The sequence below is a fragment of the Cyprinodon tularosa genome, unplaced genomic scaffold (genome assembly GCF_016077235.1).
Source record: "Cyprinodon tularosa strain WSP-4 unplaced genomic scaffold, ASM1607723v1 ctg341, whole genome shotgun sequence".
Taxonomy (NCBI): Eukaryota; Metazoa; Chordata; class Actinopteri; order Cyprinodontiformes; family Cyprinodontidae; genus Cyprinodon; species Cyprinodon tularosa.
In genome coordinates, this window is record NW_024039054.1 from 261,955 (window position 1) to 289,934 (window position 27,980).

General features: G+C 38.9%; 2 protein-coding genes across 2 annotated transcripts in view; both read left to right on the top strand.

Moving 5' to 3' along the window:
* Positions 1–8,766, top strand: part of rb1 (retinoblastoma 1) — a 49,768-nt gene extending 41,002 nt beyond the window's left edge. The window contains exons 18-27 of the mRNA XM_038294521.1: positions 166–281; positions 470–627; positions 4,097–4,242; positions 4,345–4,449; positions 4,531–4,644; positions 4,733–4,881; positions 4,988–5,018; positions 7,202–7,344; positions 7,512–7,558; positions 7,679–8,766. Coding sequence (XP_038150449.1) covers positions 166–281; positions 470–627; positions 4,097–4,242; positions 4,345–4,449; positions 4,531–4,644; positions 4,733–4,881; positions 4,988–5,018; positions 7,202–7,344; positions 7,512–7,558; positions 7,679–7,746 — 1,077 coding nt within the window. The 3' untranslated portion in view covers positions 7,747–8,766. The remainder of the gene's footprint in view (positions 1–165; positions 282–469; positions 628–4,096; positions 4,243–4,344; positions 4,450–4,530; positions 4,645–4,732; positions 4,882–4,987; positions 5,019–7,201; positions 7,345–7,511; positions 7,559–7,678) is intronic.
* Positions 8,767–12,176: 3,410 nt separating this feature from the next.
* On the top strand, positions 12,177–27,979 carry LOC119789585 (short transient receptor potential channel 2-like). Its single transcript, XM_038294525.1, has 13 exons — positions 12,177–12,372; positions 12,613–13,305; positions 14,445–14,645; positions 14,729–14,893; positions 14,983–15,157; positions 15,242–15,442; positions 19,143–19,305; positions 19,954–20,046; positions 20,173–20,365; positions 20,450–20,577; positions 20,649–20,721; positions 20,807–20,921; positions 25,311–27,979. Exons 1-13 carry the CDS (start codon positions 12,358–12,360, stop codon positions 26,180–26,182), a joined length of 3,087 nt encoding a protein of 1,028 aa, XP_038150453.1. The 5' UTR covers positions 12,177–12,357; the 3' UTR covers positions 26,183–27,979.
* The last annotated feature ends 1 nt before the right edge of the window (position 27,980 follows it).

Consider the following 27,980-nt stretch of genomic DNA (forward strand, 5'->3'; position numbering starts at 1 on the left):
ACAGCAGTGTAATGCCGAGTATGTAGATAACATGTCACATTCAAATAAAAATCTTTAGAGCCATGTAATGTTCACTTTCCTCTTTGAAAGCACTGGTGTAAGTTTTATTTATTTATTTGATGCAAGGTTGTTTGACAGACATTGTGCTGATGCTTGTCTTTGCAGGGCTCACCTCTATATGAGCTGCTGAAGCAGGAGCATGCGAGCTCAGCAGGGGAGCCAGTTGAGACCACAGCAAGCCTGAACCAGCCGCTGCAGCACAACCACACGGCCGCTGACCTGTAAGTTATCGATCAAACAAACTGGTGCTCAGATACAGTTAAACCGAAATCAGATCTTAGTCTGCCAAACATTCAGTGCATCATCATGTATCTCTTCTTAGCTTGTTGTCTGGTAAGAGGAAAGTTTTCTACCCTTTGTCAGTAATTGGACTGATTCCTCCTTCCGCTCCCTGTGTTGTGATTTCCAGATACCTCTCCCCAACACGCCCAGGCTTGCGGGTTTTGCCCCCTGAATCCCCGGCCACACCCCCTCAAAATCCCGCTGCCTCTCAGTCCGTCCCCCAGGCTCCCTGCCAAGCTCCAAGGCAGCCGAAGTCCAACTCGCTCAGTCTTTTCTACAAAAAATGTAAGATGTATACTGTGGTGCTTCTCTACTCTCCTTCCTTAGAAAGTTTTTACATATCACAGATATGAGTGAAGGATCTGTTCCCTCTAAAATAAAAGGTGTTAAAATATTAAATAAATATGTGTATATAAACTTAAATGCAATTTTCATTTTTTAAACACTCCTAAAAGCAAAAAAGCTTTTGCTGCGTGATGCTTGTCCAAATTGTCAGATGTCCAGTAAAGTGTGTCCAGATGTGTCTGATGTTTCTGCTGCTCCTGTGTTCAATGGCAGAGAGTGGCTTTGCGATATTTGCTTTGATCAGTGGGTAAAAAGTAGTTTTAATATATTTTAAGTGAGAAAGTCCACCTGAAAACATCCTCTGTGCACACAGTTGATCCAGATTACCATCCAGAATATTATGCCTCTGTCTGAGCCGCTCAGACCCCCACATAGCAGCAGTGCGGCGTCATTGGGAATCCCCAGCAGCAGCTGCCTCAGGCCCGGTCGCCTCTTGTGGGGTTTCCCCTACTGTTTGTGGTGGCTGGAAGTAGATGTTAGGGTTTTTCAGGTAAGTTGGACAGGTTTCCAAATTTTAAGGTTTTTTTAGGCGTTAATAAAGTGAGTAAGTTAGTAAAGGGAAGTGATCATAGCGCTCTGCATCAGTAGTGCTGTGTCTGTCTCCCTGCCAGCACCCAGATCATCTTCTCTGATTGGTTCATGTGATGCGTCTAGCAGCAAAAATGTAATTTGCTCATAAGGCGCTGCTGTGATGCATCAAGGTGTGTCGCTCCTGCTGCTCTAGACGTGCTGCAGGACCATTTGTTTCGCCTTGATGCGCGTCTACCATAGATTTTGCATCTAAAGCGACCACTTCTGCTGCCCAAAGCACGTTAGGTCTGAACTTAGCCTAAGATAAAATTACAAACTGATAAACTGAAATTTTTTATCAATCTTCTGGCTAAATAGCTCCACCTCAGTCAAACTGAATGAAAAGAAACAGTGGGGTCATTTTTCAGTTCTTTCCTAAGAGTTACTGATATTGATATTCTAGCTGTGATTCTCTTTCCTGTTGGGTCATTTTTGTGCAGTGCAATGATGACTGCAGTTGTTTCTTTAGAGATAACCATGGTTGACAGATGAGAAACAATGATGCCAAGCACCAGCCTCTTTTTAAAGTGTCCAGTGGTGTCTTTCTTACTTAATCATGACAGATCGATCTCCAGCCCTGTCCTCATCACCACCCACACCTGTGTTAATGGAGCAATCACTGAAACCATGTTAGCTGGTCCTTTTAAGGCAGGGCTGCAATGATGTTGAAATGTGTTTTAGGGCATAAAGTTCATTTTCTAGGCAAATATTGACTTTGCAAACTTTTGGCCATGACTGTACTTTTAGAAATTCTAGGAAGCACTAGTAAACCTGCAGATTGAGAGCAAAGTGCTCTGTTAGGAACATAAGGAACAATCAGATCTCTGATATAAGATGGAGCTTGGCCATTTAAGGCTTTTTATGTGAGGATTTTAAATTCTTATTACTCACACCTAATCGAAAGAGAGTAAGTTTGCCATTTCTCAAATTTTGATGATGTCACGAGAAACAGTCGCTCCAATTTGGCTTTTCTACTTTTTGGACATTGTCTTTAACCCCTCTTATTAGACGCTCCTGTCGGGATGTTAATGTCCGTGGATGGCCTGAAAGCCTCTGTGAGATGGCTGCATTTTCATTGGATCATTTCACCCCAGTATTCTGACCAATATGTAAAGCTTTGTAGTAGTAGTAGGGAAACACAGAGACACACAACCATGCATACTCACAAGAAGCTGATTAACCTAACAGTCATGTTTTTTGGACTGTTGGAGGAAGGCGGAGTACATGGAGAGAACCCATGCATGCTCAGAGAGAACATGCAAATTCCATGCAGAAAGACCCCGGGCCGGGAATTGAACCCAGAACCTTCTTGATGCACGGCATCAGCGCTACCCACCGCATCACTGTGCAGCCCTAGGTGATTTCCTATCTAGGATTTTTTGACAATTGCTTTTTACTTGGTGTCATTGCTGAGAACTTTGTTTTAGGGCTGAATCAATTAATCATATTTACTTGTGTTTAATCCATTACTGAATCACTCTTGAACTAATCTAGTTATCGATTAATTGTTAACTGGAGCAGAGACTCTAAAACATGCCTCTAGTGACTAGGGGTGGGTATTGCCAAAGGAGTCACGATTCGATTCGAATCACGATTCACAGGCCACGACGCGATTCTATCACGCTGCATCACGATACTTGAATTATTGCGATGCATTGCAATATTTTCTCCTCCATGTTTTGTTTTTGAATGACTCGGCGCAGTAGAAATGCTTGTGACACAAGGCAGTGTGCATCAACACATCCGCAGCGACATCTACTGGACTGGAAGTTGTATTACACTTGTTTTTGGCTGATGTTCGCCAACCATTCATGCAATTTTATTTACTAATTTTTTTAAATTAATAATCGATACTTGGCGTCAAAATCGATGCAGTAGATCATGAAAATTAGAATCACGATGCATCATCATGACGATTATTTTGCACACCCCTACTAGTGACCCTCTTAAAGCAGCAATTAAATCAAAATTATAAAAAATATATAAACAAATTTACATTTAAGATGAAAACTAAATCATCTTTTTTGTCAATGCTCTCTGTCCAGAACTCCTCAAGTGGAAACGTTTCAGTCTCACCTGGTTTTATTTTGTAAAAAGTCTTCTTTAAGGAACCTTTGGCTATCCGATTAGTAAACCATTAATTGAAAAAAATAATCGTAAGATTAATCGATTTGCAAAATAACCGTTAGTTGGAGCCCTAATTTGTTTATGCATACAGAGTGAAGGAATTATGTTTATTTTCCAATTTTTTTTTATTTTTCATAGTTGTTTTTTTTGTATTACGACTGTTATTACCAGTTAAAATTTATTTATTTTTCTTAATTGATTGTTCTAAATGTATTTAATGGGAAACTTAAGTTTTGACTGCAGTTCACAATTTATTGGTATAATTCATATTTGATTAATGTCATTAATAAATTAATACTTATTTTATGGTACATTAATTATAAATGGTAAACATCACAATGATTGTAAAAACCATCTTGCCACCCCCACTTTGGTTCCAGTTAAATTACACGCACCTGTGGTTCTCATATCAATAAAAGTTTTTCCTCTTAAGGTTGAGGTGCAGCCCTTTCAGCAACATGGAGTTGAAATAATTTATTTTAGAAATTACTTTTTTGTGTTTGCAAATAAACAGATATTGTTTCCAGTTGATGGTGTACATCTGTGGGAATATTTTGTAGTAAAGTAACTGGTAGAAAATGTCGATTCTGAAAAACTAAATATTTTCAGAGAAACCTGATGATTGTACTCAGGAATGCTGAGCTTCATGTGAAAAGTTCAAAGCAGAGGAATGTTTGTGATAAACTCTGTACCTGTTACGTTTATCTTGCAGTGTACCGCCTGGCCTATACAAGGCTAAAGACACTCTGCTCCTCTCTGCTGTCCTCTCACCCTGAGCTGGAGCCTATAATATGGACCCTATTCCAGTACACGTTACAGAACGAGTATGAGCTGATGAGAGACCGCCACCTGGACCAGGTAGTCAGGCATTTAAGAGTTACCATTATTCATTTCCCTCTCATAACCCCGTTGTACGGATTTAAAGTTTTCTCCTTCTGTGTTTGTTTCTGACTTTGTTAGCTGATGATGTCAGCCATGTATGCCATATGCAAAGTGAAGGGTGTCGATCTGCGCTTCAAGTCCATTGTCTCAGCTTACAAGAACATGCCCAACACCAACCAGGAGGTGAAGCATCACTCATGGAAAATGGTTTCATTTCAAAAGTTCAGCACTTTCAATCCCATGCTGTTTCTCTCAATCCTGCAGACCTTTAAGAACGTGCTGATCACTGAAGGCCACTACGACTCCATCATTGTCTTCTACAACCAAGTGTTCATGCAGAAGTTGAAAACAAATATCCTGCAACATGCGTCCACCAGGGTGAAACATCTTAAGTCTCAATTATAATGAAGTATTGGACTTTTTTCTGTAAACTCTGAGCTCATCAGATGTCCTTCTGCTGTTCTAGCCGCCTCCTATCTCTCCCATCCCCCAAATACCCTGCAGCCCTTACAAGATCCCCAGCTCTCCTCTGCGTGTGCCTGGGAGCAACAACATCTACATCTCCCCTTTAAAAAGCCGCCACATGTCGCCGATCCCTATGACCCCTCGCTCTAGGTCAGCCATGCCTCAGCTTCTGATGATTTTACATAAAACAATGAGTACATTCACCCGTTTTGTTTCTTTATAAAATCAAATACATTTCTTTATTCTGGCTTTACAGAATGCTGGTGTCCATTGGGGAATCATTCGGGGTAAGTAGCAGTTTTCATCTCCACATTAGTTTGACAGTATTGTATGAAATGAATTTTGTTCCAATATCATTACAAGCAAAGAACACTGTTTGTAAATAGTTAATCATTAATAATTATAAAAATCATAATTTAAACTTGGAACAAAAATGTTAATCAAAACAAGATTTTTATTTCCTTTTTTGCATTTTATACTACTACTACTTTTATAATACTACTACTTTAAGATGTATGAGATAAACAAGCACAGTGAAGGGAAATAGAATAATGAATAATGACCGAATAAAAGGCTTAAACATGCAAAGTATTTATTTAAACATTATTAAGACGTTATTTAAAGTAAGTTACATTTCTAAAAGACCATCTTAAATTTGAATCAAATCTGTTTATTTTTAAAGCTTCTATAAACAATAAGTGTTTTAAGGCATTTTTAAAGTAAGTCACTTAGATACAGTACGTCCCGTTTGGATTCTAGTTATAGAAAGAGTATTAAAGTTCAGTTAACTACATCAGAAGGACGCGGATCCTTAAAAAGTCTTAAAAGACATTTAATTCTTCAATGTAAAATTAAGGCCTTAATTGGTATTAAGATGTCTTAAATCAGTCTTTCATAGGTCTTAAAAACATTACCACATCATAAATGTGCGGGGCGTGGCGGCCTAGTGATTAGGGCATAGAGCTTGGAATCCTGAGGTTGTGAGTTTGAAACTCACTCCCACAGACTGCCCTGAGAGAAGACCGTGAACCTGCTCCCCGGGCGCAGCACAGTGGCAGCCCTCTGCTCCCCAAAGCAATGCAGAGAGTGTAATTTTGCTGCGCTGTACTTGTAATGACAATAAAACGCTGGGAAAAAAGAAAATAGGATTTTATTTTTTTAATCCATATCAAACATTAGAATAAGGTACAATAATGTTTTTACATTAAAACGATTCTGTGATGCGCCACTATCTTTCTATCTGGACAATGTGGGGAAGTGTAAATTCAATGAAAATTGTCTAGTTTTCTGCATGGCTAAAACCAGAACCAGGGAATGTAGATGAGGCACGAAGTCACTCCAGCTTGGCGCAATGGGAATCAAGGCAGTGGACTCACACATGCGAAGCGTGAAAACCAAGTTATGGAGAAGCAGCAGGCAATTCTCCGTCCTGTTCCTCCACAGCGTCTCCCACATCAACAAACCAGTAGCAGCAAACCTCTGGATAGTGTTTGGCAGTTTGCCTATAATGAAAGCAGAGCTATTATGGACTTTGAGTTGGGATCAAAAATAAAGTTTGTGAATTCAGTTCAGTTCTTGTCAAAAATAGATCTGTGCGCAGAGGTGCCGCAATGGTTACCACACACGACCCATAAACGAAGGCCTTAGTCCTCAACGTGGCCGACCCAGGTTCGAGTCAGGCCTGTGGTCCATTGCCGCATGTCTCTCCCCCTCTCTCATCCCCCCTTTCCTGTCAGCCTACTGTCCAAAAAAACGAGCCACTAGTGCCGTAAATGCTAAAAAAATATATGTATATAGATCTGTTATTTATGTGATTTTAGCTTTCTTCCTCTATGGAAAGTTTTTCAACTTTTTAAACATTTCTAGTGGGCCAGAAATTAATGGTTTATGTTAATATACAAGAATGAGTAACTCTAATTTAATGCTTTTTAATGCTCTTAGAAATCAATTGAATGCCATCAACAAGTACCCATGTATATACACGGCAAAATCCGTCGTCCTGTTTACCATCGACAGGCTGTCCTGAATTCTTTGTTTTCCAGCCACTTTTGTTGAAATTAGCATTTTCCCATTCTCTAGCTTTTTCTCCTCATCAAGCTTTTTGTCCGGACATAAAGTTTTACAATCAACCGAAAGCAGTTCTGCGCAAATATATCGCAATATATAATATATCTGACAAAAATGTTTTTTTAATGACCCGCGGAAACCCTGAGGAATTTGGGAAAATTTATCGCTACTCAGTTTCTTTCATTTATTATGAAGTTGGTCTTAACTTTTTTTTTCTAGTGGCATTAAAAAGTCTTAGGAAGTCTGGAATTTAACTTGCCTTATGCTGTAGGAACCCTGCACTAGGCGCATCTGCCTGTTGGTGAGGTGTCTGTCGCTCTGATGGCCGTCCCTCCCTTCTGACCTCTAGAGGCCACATCAGTTGAGTTTCATGCTCTCATGTAGTCCTTTTCCTCACCTGCAGGTGTCGAATCGCTTCCAGAAGATCAACCAGATGGTAAACAGCAGCGAGCGCTCCAACAAGAGAAATATGGGTCCGGGAGCCACTCTGAAGCCTCTGAAGAAGCTGCGGTTCGACGTGGACGGGCAGGACGAAGCCGACAGCAGGTTGGTCAAACACCTTCAGCTGTCAGCCAAACACTCTCTCCCATGTTTTAAAAACGAACAAACTAGTCGGTCTATGAGGTTGAATAGTTTTTTTCCGGAGCACGAAAGACAAACCATTGCTGCAGCTCATCATTGTATTTCAATCGAGCTTCTCTGTTTCCATGCAGCAAACCTGGAGGAGATTCAACCCTTATACAGAAACTAACGGAGATGAGTGAGTGAAAATTCCCAAAAGTTTCCAGTTCTGCTTTTCACCTTTAAAGCCTTTTAATTGCCACCGCAGTCCTTTGCTCTGTTTGGTGTTTGTTTACAAAGCGTGATCTTGTTTCCCCAGGCTCCACATGGAGTCGCATGAACGAGCAGAAGAAGGAGGACCCCGAAACGAGGGACGAGTCACAATAGAGACATCCAGGCTGACCTGCATTATTGTCTCATGGCAAACACTACTGTTGGTTCACACAGAAAGTGGAAGACGCAAAGTTTCTCTGTATATTCGATGACGTCTTTTAGTTCTTATTTAAATTGCTCCATAACCTGAAGATACAAGAGAGCTTCTTCACTTTTTGTGTTTTTACTAAATGATTTTTATTGGTTGGACTTTTAAGAGTTCAAAGAACATTTATTTGGTTTTTAGGAGTTTTATTGGTTGTTTTTCACTAAGGAGGTTAACGTGTCCCCCTCTTGGAAAAGATCGATCATGATACAACATTTCTAGTGTTAAACAATGTTTATTTTTCACAGTTATTAAGACCTCCAGGCAACTTCTGCATCAGGATCATTTTTAGATCAAAACAATTGAGATCAGTTTAACCTGAAAGTCTCTTAAAATACAGTTTAGTTTTTTATTTTTTTTTTTTTAAAGGAGATCTGGAGTCAACAAGTCATCTGTCATGCATTTGTTCTGCCCAGGTACTGAAACAGGTGGGTCCAATCTGCACAGATTAAACCAGACAAAGGACACATGAAATCTTTTTATGTTGTGTAAAGTTTTTATGCTTTTCTTTTTGTTGTTGGAAGAAAAGATGTGCCTCGTATGCAAACATCTCCAAATGGGTTTAAGTTAAAGTATTTCTCAAATTTCTCTTTTTTTGTCTTACACTTGTAATTGATTTTAACCTTAAAAGTAGCAAAGGATCCTGAGAAAGGAAGAAAAGCATTATTGATCATGTTTAGAGAGCTTAGAGTAAAGGTTAAATGTACGTTATGTAAAGTTAAATGTGTTTATAGTTTTATCTATTTAGCAGGTCCCATATTGATTAACAAGGAGAAAACTATCAAGTTTTGAGTGCATCTGTTTTTCATTTGTTTTTTTTTTTGTTTTTGCTGTTAAACTGATTATTGGGGGAAAAAAGGATTTCAGCTGATGTAATTTGACTCCATGTTTGTATTTTTCGTGAATACACACTTTTTCAAACTTTTAAAGGCTTTTCGTGTTCATTGGAAAATGTTCTTTATTTGAAAAGGTTCTTTATTTTATGTCTTTTTTATAATAGTTTTTTTCTTGAAGAACCAGAGTGTGTGTGAATGCACCTTGACCCAGATCCTTGTTTTTTTTTGAATGATTAAATAAAAATTTGTTTTTGCTATCAGGACGATTGAAAAACCTTCTTGAAACATCAGGACACACTGTTGACCTTGTTAGAATATCAGTTTAAAATAATTATGTTATGAACGTTTTAGAACATTTCCTCTTTTTGTTTAACTCTGTAACTTATTTCCGTTTTAAATATCAAACAATCAGAGGCTCATTGCGTAGAGGCAGCCTCCTACGCTGAGCTGATAAAGACATTTGCACATGGCAGCAGTCCATCAGGCTTCCTCTTTAGATAAGGCTTTAGTGTGTTTAGTTGATCAGTAGTGAAAAGATGGAAGGAAATCTGAGTTATGCAACAAGTAAACTGCAAACTTTTTTTTTGGGACTTTAGTGTGATAGATGCAGATTAGTCAAACTTTTATCAATACAAAGCTTAAAAGTGGCATGCATTGATGTCAAATCCAACGGTTCTGCAATCACAGTTTTATTTCAAGGATGTTGTTATACTTGGCAAATTAAGAGACAAGGTTAATTTGACTGTTTTCAGCAAGCAGTGAGTGCTGCTGTGAGCTCACAGCTCTGAGACTCTTTCTTCTTCCAGCGTTTTTTTTTTGTGTCATTACATTTAAAAGTACAGAGCAACATAATTGACTCTGCATTCAACCCATCCCCTTGGGGAGCAGTGGGCTGCCATTCTGTGGCACACGGGGAGCAGTGTGGTCTTTCTCAGGGAGCCAGGGAACTCAGAACCTTAGGATTCCAAGCACAATGCCCTAACAACTAGGCCACCACTCCCCAAAGCAGGCATTGGCATAAAGGGTCTCACCTAAGGACCCACACTGGCAGCTCATTCCCCCTAGCTGAGATACGAATCCAGGCTTCCCGTTTGAAGGAGAGGGGTGACTTACCACCTGAGCTAGTCAGCCGCTCTGCAGCAAACTATGAAGATGCAGACAAAGAGAAAAGCAACTCCCCTCTGCTCCTCCATTAAATCTGAGTAGTTCTCTGATCCCGCTGGACTAACAAGCAGGATGGAAATATATTTAAAATAATGTTTATTTTATTTCAAACTTCATCCCATACTGCATAGAATTTATACACATTCTTATCTACTGTGTCGGCCTCTGTTAACTGTCTTTTAGTTATAAGATTGATTTATATACTATTGGTTCAGGTGAAATATTATGAAATACAATTTTTAAGAGTTAATTTATAGTTATAAATATATTTAGATTTTTTAAAGTAATTTTCTGTATTTCCGATGTTGGTTTGTCTCTCCTATGACTGGATCAAAGCATTACTGAATGTGCAAATCAGGTGATGATGTCATCTAATGACTATTAGGACAGCCAACAGCGACTTTTCTTCCTGCAGAGTTGCCAACAGTGGCTGCAGTTATTGGTCATACTTTTGGAAAGGCAGAAGAATGATATTCCAAACTTTCATTTACAGCTGCTTCAGTGATTTATTTATCTTTTTTTTAGCTTAACTTTGAGCAGAACAGCAATCCCTCAGCGTAAAGCTGTGACCTCTGAAGACCGTGTTTACAATCTTTTATCTTTTTTTAGCCGCATGCAGCATTTTGCATGCTATTCACAAAGTTCAGTTTTGCTCTCACCTGACCATAGCAGCCTCCCCAACATGTTTGTTGTGCCCCCCTTCCCCAAAATTTTGACATCAGATTAATTCCTGTGATATCGTCCTGTATTAAATTCTCTAAATAATTTAGCAGGGCAGGATATTACAATATTGGCTCCTTCTGTTGTGTACAGAGGACTAAGAGAGTCACTCAAAAAGAAAAATAACCATTTCAAAATAATCTTTTTCCTTATTCTGTTTCTAAATTGGGATTTAAAAACCACAAATCTTAAACCATTAATCTGATTAATGGTCAATTATTTTTCATTTTGTATTTTTCAATTGTCTTCTTTTCCCCTCTTCATTCATTAATTGCTCGCTGTGAATTCTCTTAATAGTTTTCCTTTCTCATTAAGCTTTTGTGACCCTTGTTAATAAGCTGTTAACAAACTGTTAATAAGCAGTTAATGAAATGTTTAGAAAGGAAAGCTAAAGCTGTTAACAGGCTGAAACTGAGCCGTAAACAGATGGAAATCAAACTGGTGCTAAACCATTAAGCGGAGCTGCTAATCTGCTGTAACCAACCTGTTAATAAGCTGTTGTCGGGTAACTTAAACACTAATTACAATTTCAAAGTGCAAGGAGAAAAAAATATAATAGAAATGGAAAAAGGAATTACCTTTTTAAATGTGTGATATGGAAATGTCAATAGATTTATAAATTGTGGTTTTTAAAAATCTGTTTAAAAATATTATTTAAAAATGGATAGTCAAATTACAGAATTTAATACTTGATTTACAAATTTGAAGACTAATTCCATGATTTAAACGTTTGATTTGAGATAGTTGTTTTTTTCTATGATTTTCCTGATCTTCTATAATTTTATGCCAATTCAGCACCTTTGATAAAGAATCTTAGGTTTGAATCCTGATGGTGTCAGGAATTCTGCCAAAAGGACTCACTATTATAATCAGTACTAAAACAATTAGTCGATCCCTTATTATTGGACTAATTTGATAATGAAATATTCGTTAATTTGAGTGTACAGACTCTAAAATATTTATGGAGAGAACAACCCACTTAGAGATGTATTTCAGCCATAACTCTACCAAAACATGTTTATATTTTGCATTTCAAATGAAAAAACCTTCTGGGTTTGTCAATTTTTGCAATCTAGAACTCCTCAGGCCAAAAAGTTTTCCTGGTTTAAATTAAGAAGTAATCTCCTTTCAAGGAATTTTTACTATTCACTTAATCATAAATGGGATGGAAAAATTAGGCAACCAATTTCCATTCGCAAAATAAACGTAGGTTGCAGGCCGGATTAAAACATGCTTTATCATCAGCCTTGGAGGTTTTTATAAGAAAGTTATGCAGAGATTAAATGGGCAAAGTCTGTTGTAAGAAGAGAAAAGAAATCTAAGAAATCAATTACAATAATTAGTGAATCTTTAACTCTGAGCTGTTCCTCTAAGCTGCTTCAAGCTCCCTACTGCTTCTCGGGGGAGCAACTAAGGCAGCCGCTTTAATTGTCCTGTGGCAGTGTTACCAATGTGGAGACCAGGGATAATTCATGTTTGAGACAGTTTGTTTTCAGCCCAGCCAAGCATGAAACACTTTAACCAGGTTACATTTTAATTGGCTCTGGCCCCGGGGACAGGAAATTTTGTTATTGAGTTTATGGAAGATGATGAATCCATCTAGTCAGGCGGTAGCACATGATCGCCACAGTGCTCTGTTCTCTGATTGAGAGTGAATGTACAAGACTATTGGTATCTTCCACCTCCATCTCTGGTGCTCAAAATAGTTGCTAGAAATGTACTTCATGTCTCCAAAGACTCTGATGGGACTTTCGCTTTAGGATTCACATCGATAAAGCACATACTGGTCTGTCTCCGGGAATGGATAACCTCACGGTAAGTTCTCTTATTTTGATGTGCTTCATAGTGTGAACATCGACATAAAGAGTAGACTTTGATTTGTTTGTGCTGTAAACGTGCTTAAAACTGTTTCCAGTTCTGTCCTTTTTTTTACTTTTATGAAGCAATACCAGTTCAATGTACCTTCATCAGAACAACGGATATTTAGTTTCACTTGCATCATATCTTGACCTTTTTACATTGGTCTGATTTGTAACTTTCCTGCCTCGCTCCCAGCCGGAGCAATGGCGCGAGATTATGAACAAAAAGATGCGCTTCCCTCCGGAGCTCCTCAACGCCATTCAGGAGGGGAGGATAGAGCTTCTATGTGGGCTCCTGAGGACTGGGGACGGCATCATTCGCCAGTTGGATGAATCAGAGGACCGCCAATGGAGGGAAGCTCTCAACCTCTCCATCCGCCTGGGCAATGAAGATGCCATGGATGCCCTCCTGCAGGGGGTCAAGTTTGACTTCCGGCAGATTCACGAGGCTCTGCTGGTGGCTGTGGACACAAATCAGCCCAAGGTGGTGAAACGCCTGTTGGATCGCCTGGACCAGGAGAAAGGCAACAAGATGGACGTACGATCCTTCTCTCAAGCCATCTTCGACCGGTCCATTGACGACTCACAGTTTGCACCTGGTGTGACTCCTCTGACACTTGCTTGCCAGAAAGATCTCTACGAGATAGTCACTATGCTCACTCAGAAAGGCCATGTCATCCCATGGCCCCATAAGATCTCCTGCGCCTGTCTGGAGTGTCGCAACGGCCGACAATACGACCTGTTGAAGTTCTCCTTGTCTCGCATCAACACCTACCGTGGGATCGCCAGCCGTGCCTACCTGTCCGTCACCTCCAATGATGCCATGCTCAGCGCCTTCAGTCTCAGCAGAGAGCTCCGCAAGCTGTCCCAAAAAGAGCCAGAATTTAAGGTATCCTTTCACAAATGTATTCTAATTTCTTTACGTCAGATCAGATAAAAAGAACACAAGAAAGTAGAAAAACTGTTTTGCGGTGTTTGGTTTATTTAAGGGGAAAAAGTAAATTCATCTAGATGTTGTTGATTATGGCAATGTTTGCCGTCTTTGAGATTGCTATAAATAAATTTAGCTAAGCCTGGTTCTAGCATGTTAAAGGTCAACCCACATTATTTTCTGAGTGTGGATTTTAAATATGCCACCTCCATTCTTGCTCTTTGGAGCCATTAAAAGGTGAACTTTTGAGTTTGCTTTTGATTAATCTATGGCCCAAATGGGATTGATGTTATCATCTCATACAGTACAGCTGCAGGTTTTCTTTCCAACCGAACAATAGCTCACTAGGCTCCATTCATCTCATCAAGTCATCAGGTTAAGACTGGACTCACTTGATGAGATGAATGGAGTCTGGTGTGCTATTGCTTGGTTGGAAAGAGAACCTGCAGCCACACGGGCCATTCTGGAACCAGTTTGTAACCCCTGTATTAAGTTGTTAAGTCTAGTGGTTTTCTTCCAACCCTGAAGAAAAACACTTGCTATGTAAGCAAAGCCACCTCTTCCTGTCGGGGTGCATCCCATTTCACGATGTTGCAGCATTACCAAATTTCTCACAGCTCAACAAAGTCAAAGACCGCATTCAATTGAACCGATTTAACAACTTTATATACGGTATTGTTTTAAAATAAGAGAGTTTGCTGCCCTGAGGAGATTAGCTGCTTAAAGAGCCATTTGGTCTTCTCAAAGCCATTACTTTGCCTCACATTCCATCATTGTGCAACATTTTAATAAAGAAATATCCTTATGAAATATTTCAAAATAACAAAAAAATTATTTTAAAGGATATAAGCCATTAAAATCCTGACCTGTGGCATAAATGGAAGCAAGTGATGTCTGCAGTGTTTTTCATGATCTGAGTTGTTTAGCAAACTCTTGAGTTGTTGATTTGGTTATTGGTTAGCTCTTACAATAATTTCAGTACGCTGACAATTCTTGGGAATTTTACCATGTTTTTTTCTAATTGTAGAACATGGCCTCAACTGTGGTTTGTTAGAGTCTCAAAGCCTTCCTATGACCAATGTGTGATTCTCCTGCAGCCTCAGTACCTGAGCCTGGAGCAGCTCTGTCAGGAGTTTGCAGTGGAGTTGTTGGGAATGTGCCGCAACCAGAGCGAGGTCACCACAATCCTAAACAGCTGCGGAGATGAGAGCCAGGACGCTTTGGATGAGCAGGCCTTCGAGGAGGGAATACCCAACCTGTCACGTCTGAGGCTCGCTGTCAACTACAACCAGAAGCAGGTGGGCGAACTGAGGCATGTTCAATTTGGTATGTATGGGAAAACCCTTAATTGCCAACCTTGTCCTCTCTCTGTGTTTGTTAGTTTGTTGCCCATCCGATCTGTCAGCAGGTCCTTTCTTCCATCTGGTGTGGAAACCTGGCAGGGTGGAGAGGTAGCAGGACCATCTGGAAGCTCTTGGTCTCTGTTGGGATCTTTTTTACTATGCCCTTTCTTTGCCTCGTCTATTGGGTTGCCCCAAAGTCAAAGGTTGAATGGAAATTGCTGCTGAGTTTCAAGTCTAGAAATAACCAATCTTCCCAGGGGACAAGCTTGACAGTCTTCTTGTTTTTCTCCAGGCAGGAAAAATTCTTAAAATCCCAGTGATCAAGTTTCTCCTTCATTCTGCATCCTACCTGTGGTTTCTCATCACATTACTTGGAGAATCTATAACTATGGAGATGTATCGAGACAAATTTGCATCCCGTCAGCAGAACATCCTGCACAGCTCATTCCACATGGTGTGGGTGGTTGGTGAGTCCGGCCACTCGGGTTCAACTTTTATGAGCAACTCTGGCATGACTGACATTTAAAGGGGGCTTGATGTCTTTCATGTAGGATTCTTCTGGTATGAGTGTAAGGAAGTCTGGATTGAGGGCTTGCGGAGCTACTTCCTGGACTGGTGGAACTGCTTGGACGTGATGGTGCTGAGCATGTATTTGGCATCCTTCGCACTGCGTGTGCTCATCATGCTCAAAGGTCACTTCCTCTGCCATGATCAGAGCAACAGCGACGAATGCATCTACTTCACTCAGACTGGTGAGAAAATGGCATTGATTTATTCAGCTACAGTGTTTCTGTAGATATTCATCCCTACAGATTCCTAAAAAAGTTGAAAAACAATCTACTGGACTTTGTTTCCAAGTTTGAAGATGTTTCACTTCCAATCCAGGAAGTCATTAGAGGAAATTGTTGGCCTGGCTAAACAATTCCCCCTAACGACCCCCATCCTCCCTTTCAGAGAGATAGACAGGTATCGAGTATAACAGTCTAATAAAGAACCCAAAAGACTGCCCATTCCTAAGGGGTGGAGCCGTTCGTCAGGTTCAGTTTGCATGTTTTCTAAGCCAAAACAAGGCTTTGTTTTTGGTCCACTCCATAAACCCTCGAACTCAACGCTATTTCTGACATTTTGAATTGAAAAAGCTCTTGGATGGGAAGCGAAATGTCTCAATCTTCAAAACAGAGACCAGTGGATTGTTTTTTTTTTAAACTGTTTTGGAATGACTATGACCTGGAATGAGAATCTTCACCTGCATACCTGCAGATGTTTTTTACATTTCAACATGTTGTAACAGACCTCCATGTATTTCATTGAAGTTGTAAGTGATATACCAACAAAAGTTAACATCATTGTAAAGTTAAGCAACAAAAGTCATATATAATTTCTTGTAATGAATTCTAATTGATACATTACATTATACATTAAATATACATTAAAACAGATACACTAAGAAAAAAAAAGAATAAGAGTACAACAGAGAAGGAACCTAACCCTTCAGGAGGCAATTATACCAATGTCTCCAAAGCACAGATGAGTATTTAACTGCACTATATATGACATTGGTCATCAGTAAAATAATTATATTATTAGACTCATTTAGACGACAAATAAATTTATACATAAGCTTTCTCAAAACAGCCATAAAAGTCCTGACACTAACAGAAACAAACAATGCACTGGCACTGGTCCATCTGGGCTTATTTAACAAAAGTCTTAGTGCATCATTATAAGCCACCTTCAACTTATGAAGACTGGCTTTTTTAAAGTTGCACCACAAATATGCCGTATACAGTGATGTGCAATATGATCTGAACAAGTTCAGTTTCACTTTGTCAGAACAGAATACAAACTTTCGGACAAGGATATTTGCCTGAGCGTATATCATTCGGACGTGACGCTAAATGTCCTCATCATCAGACAGACGGTCTGTCAACACATGACCAAGATATTTGACTAAATTTGAGACGTTCAATAAAATACCAGATAGTTTAAAATTTGGAAATATTATGTTTTTGTCCTCTTTAGTGCGACAGATCAAAATTATACTTTTTGAAGGATTGAATTTGACGTCATGAAGCTCATCATATGCTGAACAGACATTAAGCAGCTTCTGAAGACCAGCTGAACTTGGACTAAAGATTACTAGGTCATCAGCATACATTAAATTATTTATAATTGTATCTCCAACCATTCAGACAGTTCTACACAAGTTTAGCTGCTTAGAGAGGTCATTCATATAGAAATTAAACAGTATAGGGAACAAAATGCTACAATAATAATTGACATTAATTAATTGAAATCTAATTACCATGTAGAACATTCTTTGGCTGAAATTAAACCTGCATATATTTTGGATTTCTAACTGCTATGCAGATGTAGAGGGTGATATTTTTGCTCATTCTTTTGGGAGAAATATCTTATGTCGATCTAACATAGATTTTTATGTCTTTATGAACCTTAGTTATATTTTATTCTGAGTTTTCTACCATGCCCTGTGGACTTATGCACTCATTGCTTCTCGGGTTTATTGTTGGAGCTGCTGTCCTTCTAGAAGGTAAATCTACACAGAGCCAACTTTCACCTCAGCAGGTTTTCTTCTAGAATCAGAATAATCAGATTTACTGTCTATGATTGTAAGAATAAAAACATCCCCACAGCATGACACTGCCACTTCCATGTTTTACTATGGGGTATATGTTTAGGGAACTGTTCTGCTTTTTGCGGGTAAAAAAGCAGAACAGTGTAAAATGTTCCCCTTTGGTCCAATCTGACTAAAGGTTCTTTCTCTACATGTTTGCCTTATAGCTTTGGACATATGGCTCATGTCAAACTTAAAAAAAAGCTTCCATCACTTCAGAATGACCGTTTTCCCCCAGCAAAATGCTGCTGCCATCATGTTTAATGTTACAAATAACAAATAACTGTTGGATACTCCTCAAAAAAGGATGACCACAAGCTTTCGTAAAACGTATTATTATAAGTTTATTATTATCTTTGATCAAATTTTGCATAAGTGGACTTAATTCCCTGCTACTTCTTAAGGGAATCGCATGCACTAGATTTTAATTAGGGGATTTAATTTGATGGGAACTGAATACAAAGAAAAGTCCTTCTTTTCAATTTTCTATGAAAAACTATTTAAAACTGGCTTATTTTCCTTCATAATCAGGAATGTCAATGGGTCACATAAAATCCTAAAGGGACAAAAAGGGCATTTGATCTTAAAAGAATAAGGTTATATTCTTTAAGCATCCAACCTGATAATGATCAGATATTTATTTTTGAGCCTAAATAGAATTCCAGAGCCAGGTGTGATGAGCAAACATTAACAGACATGGCTCCATCTGTTGGCAGTACCGTGGAACATTTAGAAAGCCAGACAGCCACCATTAAAGCAGGTACTTAATAGAGCCTGGCCATCCTACTATGCCTTGCGGTGAAGCTGCAACTTGGTGTATTCGAAGACCAACGCAAAAATGATTTTATAAACCAATCTATTGCATCTTTAAGTTCTAGTTAATCCTCCTCTGAGCCTCCTATCAGAACATCAAGGAAAAAGAAAATTCCTGTTCCTAAAAAACACAAATAGGGAAACAGGGTTAAGTTAAGAACCAATTAATTATCCCTCCATCCATCTTTTCCGGCTTAGTCTTATTAGGGTCGCGGTGGGGCTGGTCTCTATCTCTGGCAGTTTCTGCAAACTCCATGTAGAAGGACCCCGGGCCAGAAATCGATCCTAGAACCATCTTGCTGCAAGACAAGAGTGCTACCCACTGCAGCACCGTGCAGCCCACCAATCAATCAGTCTACTTCTAATGTTGTTTAAACCTAGCCTATGGAGGTTAAGAATCACATTGCTATCACGAGTATCTGAATTAAAAGAATGTTTACTCGGGTGTCCATCAACTTTGCAGCCACATCTGGGCACTTCGGCAGCTTTAGCTCCCGCTTGGGTGAAAATCAACATTTTTACTGTATTCCGAGTGCCATTGAGGTCTTATTTTCACACTGTTCTTCGACTTTCCTTTATAATTTTTAGTGGGAACATTTTCTCATCTTTACCCCCTGCATACATAATAATAATTTAATGTTATTGATCTCACATTCAGGAAACTTACCTCTGCATTTAACCCATCCCCTTGGGAAACAGTGGGCTGCCATTGTGCGGCACCCGGGGAGCAGTGTGGGGTTATTGGGTCTTTGCTCAGAGACCAAGATTGGCAGTCTGTGGGAGTGGGGCTCGAACTCACAACTTCAGGATTCCAGGCTCTATGCCCTAACCACTAGGCCACTACTCTTCGCCCAAGCACATGATCTTGCCTCCTTTGTTGTTGTAAAACACACACAAGGCTTTGTTTGCTAACAAATTTAGAAAATAAATTGGTGCAAAAAAGCCCCCCTTAACTTTGAGCCTTTAATAAGAAGCATTTAAAGCATTTTCTTTTTCTCCTGAAGTCCGTGACAACTGGCACCAGGAGGACCCACAGCTCATCTCTGAGGTGCTGTTTGCAGTAACCAGCATGCTCAGCTTCACCCGGCTGGCTTACATCCTGCCAGCCCACGAGTCCCTGGGAACGCTGCAGATCTCCATAGGGAAGATGATTGACGACATGATGAGGTAACAGCATCACTGCATCTGCATATTTACCTTTCTTAGAGAAAAAGTCAGAGAATACTAGCCTGATAAACCAGATTAAATGTGAGATTAAATGTGTAATTTAGTCTGGCCCCAATTAATGCGACATCAGAAGATTGTTGATGAGTCTGTGCCTATTGGTGAACACTCTAACCAATGAGCACAACTGACTGTGATGTAGTAAGCGCAACAGAAAGCTGGTGAGGGAGTGAAAAGAAAACAGCATGTCGGTAAAATGGCGAATACGTCCTTCTCAAAAATGAATGAGCGTAGAGCCTCTGCCTGCTCGCGTTTCAACGAAAACCCCAAATCTAATCCTTCCAAAACTGATTCCAAAGCTCAGTCAAACAAGAACTGTTCAATAAGTGTTGCCATCTTCCTTGTGGTTTCTCCAGCATCGCACAGCTTTGTCGTCATGCCTTCAAAACCCCGCCCACTTTGTATCCAAAAATTCAAAACACATCTCTGCGTTGTGATTGGCCCTCCAGATTTAGGGCCTGGGGCATAGATCGAGGCTAGACCAAACTCGCAGGCAAAAATGATTTTGGCCGCTGGCGGGTGGGGCTAGTTTACTACGCTAAGAGAACACAGCAAAGGAGGTAAAAATAACGTTTTTTTGTCCTTTTGCAGATTCATGTTTATACTGATGATCATTGGAACCGCCTTCCTCTGTGGCATAAACAATGTCTATGTTCCTTATGTCATTTCTCCACATCTTGGCAGGTGAGAACGAAGGCTTTTCAGTTACCTACGTTCTGTAGTTCTACAGAAATGAATGCATTGTGTCTGCTGTAGTTTTCTCTTAAAAGATTGTTACGATATCAACCCTGCTTTATGACTCTTCTGCAGGTTTAATGAGACCTTTAACTTCTTATTTTGGACCATGTTTGGCGTGGCCAACCAGGACTATGTGGACATGCCCCAGTTTGTTTTAGCAGAGTTTGTAGGAAGGATCCTGTACGGCATCTTTACCCTCGTCATAGTTATTGTCCTCCTCAACATGCTCATTGCCATGATTACTAATTCCTTCCAGAAGATTGAGGTAAAGAGTCAGAGGTCTTCTGTGTTCCTGTTTTGTAGAAGATAGAGCTCAGCGATGCAGCCTGACATCTGTTCTGTCTTTCAGGATGATGCAGACGTAGAGTGGAAATTCGCTCGTTCTAAGCTGTACCTGAGCTACTTCAGAGAGGGCCTCACCATGCCTGTGCCTTTCAACATCATCCCTTCACCAAAAGCTATCTTTTACATCCTGAGGTAAAACTAAATCTTCTACCAAAAAAATATGCATGTTTTAGTTTAGATTTATAATTGGGTTTTCTTTCCAGGGGGATTTTTAAACGCATCTGCTGTTGCTGCAACTATAACTCAGAGCAAAAATACCCTCCGATAGCCTCGGTGGTGAGTGTGCGTTCAGTGATCCAAATCTATTTTGTTTTCTGTTGCTTTAAAAATGAGTTTAATGAAATCTAATCTTTGGAAAAAGTCCAGTGATAAGGGATCGGAGGACAGCCTGCCTTACCGACAGCAGGTCATCAGAGCTCTGGTCCAGCGCTACATCGAGTCAGCTCGCAGGGAGTTTGAGGAGACCAAGAGGAAAGGTAACCAACTGGTGATATAAACACACCCCAAGTACTGCATTATGTTATGGCAAAGAATTAAAATAGCTTTTTACAGTTTTAAAACATATCAGGAATTCAGCAGTTGGTGCTTTAACATATTATTTTCACTTTAAATAAAAAGAAACCTGAGTTTTTAAAACTCTGATTCCAAATTACTGTTTTGAACATACAAAGATATTTATTTTGTTTCTGTTCCTTCCATTTAAAGTCAATTAAGACTTTTTAGTTTTAGAATAAAAGATGCATTTGTTAATATACTTTCTGTTGTAGACTAGAAACATCCTTTACTGTCCCAATGTGGGCAAGTTCATGTACATCAGCCACAATTAAAGGAAAAATTAACAGGAAAAAATACTTTACAGATATCAAATTTACTTAATCATATTTATTTACTTTAACACAATTGTTTCATGTTAAAGTAACCGGACCGTGACGGAAAATTATGGCAAAACTGAACCGGACCGTGCCAAACACAACCAAACCGCGCTAAACTACTAGTTCACCAGTAAGGCTCGGCACGGTTCAGTTCTGGCTCGGTTCTCAGATTACAAATAGTGCATAAGCAGACAGCGTCATTTCCTTACAGTCAGTCTCCATAATCATGAAACTTCAGACATTCATAAAAATACTAGCTTCCCTACTGTGTAAGGAACTGAGCTTGAAACGGGTCAATTTTCAGAGGGTAGTGTAAATGGGGTTTTGTTATGGCTGCGTTTTCTGTCCTTTATGCATAGTTTTCACCATGTTTTTATTATCCTTTACCTGTTCTGTTTTAAGAGCATGACGTGAAGGTTGGGCATGCAGAAAAATGACTTTCCATTCAACAGCCAAGGAATCTGCAGCTAAATGAATGTACCTATAATTTACAATAATTGCTTCATCAATTCAAAAAATATGATTATGCCAGAATTCTGACCAAAGTTAACATCAGTTCCAACACTTCAATTTCTCATCCCCAAAAATAATGGGCAGAAGACTTTCTAGTTTCTTTACAACACAACATGAGATCATTGAAGTCGTTAAGCTTATGTTACAGCTAATGCTACAGCTTAGGCTAATGCTACGGCTAGTGCTAAGCTAGTGACTAATCAGAAAATAGCTCCAACCTAACAAAGCTTTGTATTTTGGCTAAAAGAAAGAGAACATTTAGTTGCTACTTTTAATTTTTTTTAAATACTTTGATTTTTTTGATTTCCAGTGAGCGTTAACACATCCACCTGTATTTTAATGATAATTTAACTTTATTGGTCTCACATTGGAGAATTACCTCTGCATTTAACCCAATCCCTTGGGGAGCAGAGGGCTGCCATTGTGCGGCACCCAGGGAGCAGTGTGGGGTTAAGGGTCTTGCTGAGGGAGCCAGAGTGGAAGTCTGTGGGAGTGGGGCTCAAACTCACAACCTCTGGATTGCAAGCTCTATGCCCTAACCACTAGGCCGCCACTCACCGTTTAGAATGTATTCTGGCCATCCAATAATCTGGTTTCTGGAGGTTATGGTCTATTTTCCAGGTGACGTTCATACATAACAAAGGCATGTTCCATTTTTACTAAAAGTGTATTTTAAGATTCCTTATTTTAAGTGTAAAAAGGGTTGACTAATTGAGATTTTTAGGCTGAACCGACTTTAAAAAGAGCACATGTACTGCTGGGTTTGTTCAAGTAAAGACAAGTACTCTAATCAGAAACTTTAGCAAAACTAAGAGACAAATAGAGTTAGGAAAAAAATGTTAACATCATGGTCCAATAAAATATCACGTGTGAGGTATGTTCAGGTCAGATTAAACTGAGACTTTTTACCAATAGCTTTTAGCTGATGGATAATTCAGGAGAAAAACAGCTCAACTGTTTCAATTAGTTATTCTTTAGCTGCCAGACTAAACATTATGAATATGAGCAGAATGTTTCCCGTAACAGGCAGACCGCTTCCCTTTTCTTCTCAGCCTGGAGGAAGTGTTGCATACTATTTCCAAAACCGCACTCTCAATTCATCAAACCATCAGATAATTTCAGACCAGTACAGTACACTCCAGTTTTAGGCCAAGAGGACAAAAAGCTTATTTTAAATGAATGTTAGAGGTTTATTATGCATTTGTTGATTATCTCAAAATCATATTCATTAACAAGGATTTTATTTGAAGCCAATTAAGTGAGGAAAATGCTGGGACACAGAACCATATAAGGTCTGAGAGGAAAATAAAATATAAATATCCATGGTTATCCACACTTTTTTTAACCTTCTAAAGAACAAGCTTTTGATTATCAGAAATTATGAAGGAGTTTTTTTTACTAATTTACTACATTGCAGTTTGCCTTTAACCTGACTGAATGGAAAAACAGGGAAAATTACCACTATTTCCGCTATTTAATGTCTAATAATCTGCTTTTTATCAAAACAGAATAAAGGCACCAATGTTCACAAAATTCTTTATTTATAAGTTTGATTGATTAATTTTCTTAATTGATTTTTTATATTTTGATGTAGATGCTAAACAAGCTGTTAAATCTTACTTGATTTGATGATGAGATCAGGCAACAATTTAAGTAAGTAAATGTATGGAGCTGAAATGCAGCCATAACATTTGTGCAAAATAAAAATTTCTACAAAAAAACGAAAAAAAAAAAAAAAAAAAAAAAAAACACAAAGACTTTTAATATAAAAACAATTTATAACTAAAAATAAATGTTTATGACTTATTTTTTTCTTATTTTATTTATTTCTGTACTTTTTTAAGTTTAAGATTCAAACTGCTGTCCCCTTGGTTTAGGGGGATTACATGGGATGCAGAGTAATGACTTACAGCGTCAGTGCCGGAATAAAATATTCTGGAACTGTCAGAATTAAAAATGTCTTTAAAACATTATAGACGTTGTTTGGTTTTACAAAATAACATGCTTCACTGATCTAATCCATTAATTTCTGCAAATGACTCAAATCTTGTTGAAGCCATTAAGGTATTGACAAATTTTTGCATCATTTTTGTTTATTCGCTTCCTTTTGTATCTCTGCTTCTGTCTCCTTGAACCCCAGTCGGCCTCAGCAGATGGCCGCTCACATTGAGCATAGTCCTGCAGGAGGTTTATTCAGATTAAAGAGAGTTTTTCCTCTCCACTGTTGCTGCATGCATGCTCAGTGTGAGGGATTGCTGAAGAGTCAACAACAAAATGCAAGCATAAATCATCACCACGAGCTCATCCACACAAAGCTTGTCTTGCAAGTCAATGACTGGATGAAATCATCGGATTATCCTTGGTAGCAACTTTTATCCAATCTGACAGTATTGTCTCTGTAAAGTGCCTTGAGATGACATGTGTTGTGAATTGGCGCTTTAAAAATAAACCAAATTTTATTTTGTCTTATTTTTAGTTGCCATTAGATATTTCCTTTGTTCTCAAAGACAATTGGAAGAACCACCAGACTGATTAAAGCAGATGCAGGTTCCAACCATGACCTTTGTTTTTTTTTTCAAAACAAATCATATAAAAATAGAATATTGATGACATTTGTATTTTCCACGGTCCCTCAATGGAGCAACTAGGAAAGTTAGCGCCAAAGCTTTAAATCATAATTCCAGACACAATGTTGTCCCACCCCCACACCCAGGGGGCAGTTTAAAACTGGAAAAAAAAAAAAAAAAAAGGGAAACTGACAGGGAAAAATTTGTTTTGAAAAGCTATTTTAAATATTACTTTCAGTTTCAAATTGATTTTTTATACTCAAAATTATTGTTTTGTAAAAAAAAGTTTTTGAACAAACTTCTTGGTTTTAATTTTGCTCCATATGTTTCCATATTGTAAGAAACTACTTGGTTTTCATGGATTAATATTTTTTCTTACATTTATAATTGCAATTTTCTTTCTCCTTATTGTAAAATTTTATTCAAATTGGAATCCATCATGTGGCATTAAATGTTACTATTGCAGCCCTCATTATAACAGAAAAAACAACTGGAATTAAAACATTTGATTCAAAAATTTCTTTTTATTTCCTTAATTTGAAAAGTATGATATTACAATTTAATATTTTTTTCCAATCTGAAAATAAGAAGACTTAAAGCAAACTTTGTGGCACAATATAGCTCTACATAGTAGTTAACATTTGAAACCCAAATTTTCATATTTTCCCAAACCTCTGGAAATGATCTAGAAGTTGTAGTTAATTGAAGTTTATTCGGAAAATTAAAACGTGTTATTAAATCACAGAAATTCTGCTCACCAGAAGCTTCGATTTCTTACTATTCCTAATGCAAAGGCTGTGTAATCAAATAAGGAATCTAAAGTGTTAGCCTATTAGGAGAGTTTGAAACTAAATTAAATTTTATCGTCTGCAAACCTAATTACTGTGATGTGATTTGTGTTTTCTCCCATTAGACATCGGTAACCGGATCACAGAGCTGAACAAAGCCGTCTCCAGGATGCACATTGAAATGAAAGGGATCCAGCAGCTTCTACTGACTGATGGACACGCTGCAAACGATGCGCTGACCAAGGATGGTTCCTCTGTGCTGGGGAAATACATCATTGGTGCCAAGAATAACTTCAGAGGCTTTAACAGCAGGCAAGATGACAAAAACACATCGCTTAAAGTGACAGTTCATCACAAAGAGGAAGGGGCTGATGAAAGGAAGGCCGATTCAGAGGCGCGGCAGGACACAGATGCTCTATTGAATCAGGTGAATGAAAGTGAAGAAGAAGAATCGAGTAAGGTGACAGACTGCGAAGTGGTAAAAATGGAAGAGGGACGAGCAAAAGCAGAAATAGAGGGTGAGAAGGAAACTGAGAAAAGAGAGCATGTAGTAAGGTTAAACAAGGAAGATGATAAAGTTAAAGAGGAGGTCACAGAAGGGACAAGTTTTATCAGCCCAGAGGAAAAGGTGAAAGTTGAGAGCACACAGGGTGCAGAGATAAAAAGGGAAGGAGAAATGAACTCCCAGGTGACAGAAAAACAAGAAGAAATGAGGCCAGAGAGCAAAGAAACAAACTGTGAAACAACAGCTGCAAAAAAAATGATCGACAAGTTCAATAACATTGAGCTGACAGAAAAATCAGGAGAGGCCGGATGGATGAAGGGAATAAAATGTGGGAGTAAAGTAGAGGGGAGATCTTGCACAATCAAGGGGGTCGAGAACAACGGAAACAAGAAAGCGATTCAGTCTCCAACGGGCAGCAGCGGCTCAAACGACACTGGCTTTGGTTCACAGGAGGGGGAAGGATCCATAGACGCCCCATCTGTAAAGACCTGAGCACAGTGGTTGTTAGGGGCTTTCATGTCTGGAGACAAACTGGAGGATTTCAGAAGTGAATAATTATCAGAATGATCACATTGGATGCAGATATTTAAATATCTTTTAGTCTAGCCTATTGCAGAGGATAACACACAGATCTGGGCAGGAATCTTAACCTTTACCTTGTAATAAAGTCCCCACTTGTTCAGCATCTCCCCCACCAACGAAATGAACTTGCTGTGGCCATTAAAGGGATGATGATAAAAATATGACGAGCATGAATGCATGACACTTGCACCCAGGTCGCACAGGCTGAGGGTAGCATGATGATTATGGGTCAGAAAATGTGCATCTTTTACTTTCAAGCACTAAAGGTTAGATTTAGATCACAAAATTGTTTATTTATTAAAACTCTCAAACTGGTATAAGGTATAGTTTCTTTTCAACGTGGTGGTTTCAAATAAAAAGTGGACAGACGATTAAGCTGTTGCCTTTGCTTCTGCTTTGATACCTAACTTTCTAGGTTTTTAGTTGGAAAAATAACCTTCTGACGTCAGAATTCCTGGTTGGAAAGTTGGATGTGCAGAACAAGCCAGAGATCTATATTCAATATGGCGGCCATACATATACGGTAAAACATGAGAGATTTCTGGTACTGTATGTTCCATAACCTAATGGACATTGTGTCTCTTTTTAACTGACTTAAACCCACAACACACTGTTTCATTACACTAAGTCAACATCTCAGTCTGCCTGCTTGACATAAATCACTGATTAGAGCTGAAAGCGGTTGTATTTGTTGATTTGCTACAGATATCAGTCCAAAACATTTATGAATGATAAGACAGATGTTATAGGCCTAGCTATAATAATAGAGAACATTCCTTTTCTTTCTCCCACATCGGATCATTGTTTCTCATTAGGATTATAGTTCCATTTTCAATTACAAAAATACCCACAAAAATGAGGGATATACACTTTATTGCCAAAAGCATTTGCTAGCCTGTTTTGATTCACATGAGCTTCAGCTACATCCCTTCCTAATCCATAGGGGTTCAATAAGACGTTTCTCTACCCTTTGCATTTAAAATAGCCTCTAATCTTTAAGGAACGCGGCCCACAAGGTTTAGGACTGTTTATGGAAATTGTTTCACCATTGGAAGAGAAAGCCTTGCCACACCACACCAGCCCACACCATAATATCCCCTCCACCAAACTTTGCACTCAACACAATGAAGCAAGATAAGAACTGTTCTCCTGGCAACCGTCAAACCCAAACTGATTCATTTTTAGATGGAGGAGCACCATTCGTTACAACAGAGATCATGTCTCTACTGTTCTGGAGGTCAGTGCTTTGCACAACTACATCCGGTGCTTTGCACTTGGTGATGTGCGGCTTGGATGCAGCTGCTCCACCATGGAAACCAATTCCATGAAGCCCTCTGCTCTCTGTTCTAGAGCTAATCTGAAGATAGCATGAAGTTTGGAGGTGTGTAGCGACCAACTGTGCAGAAAGTCAGCCACCTCTTTACACTATGGGCATCTCCTGACCCCGTCAGTTTATGTAGTCTACCACTTTGTGGCTGAGTTGCTGTTGTTCACAAACATTTTCCATTTTCTTGTGATCCAGCTGGCAGCTGACTTCGGAATATTTATAACAGTCTGGATACCGAGATGTTGATTTTATACACCTGCGACCAGGAAAGTGATTCCAATCATTTGGATGGGTATACTTTTTCTGTATTGTGTATTTTAGGATTTATTTAATTACGTTCAGAGAAATATATTTCATGTTGTGTTTTAATCAAATGTTATA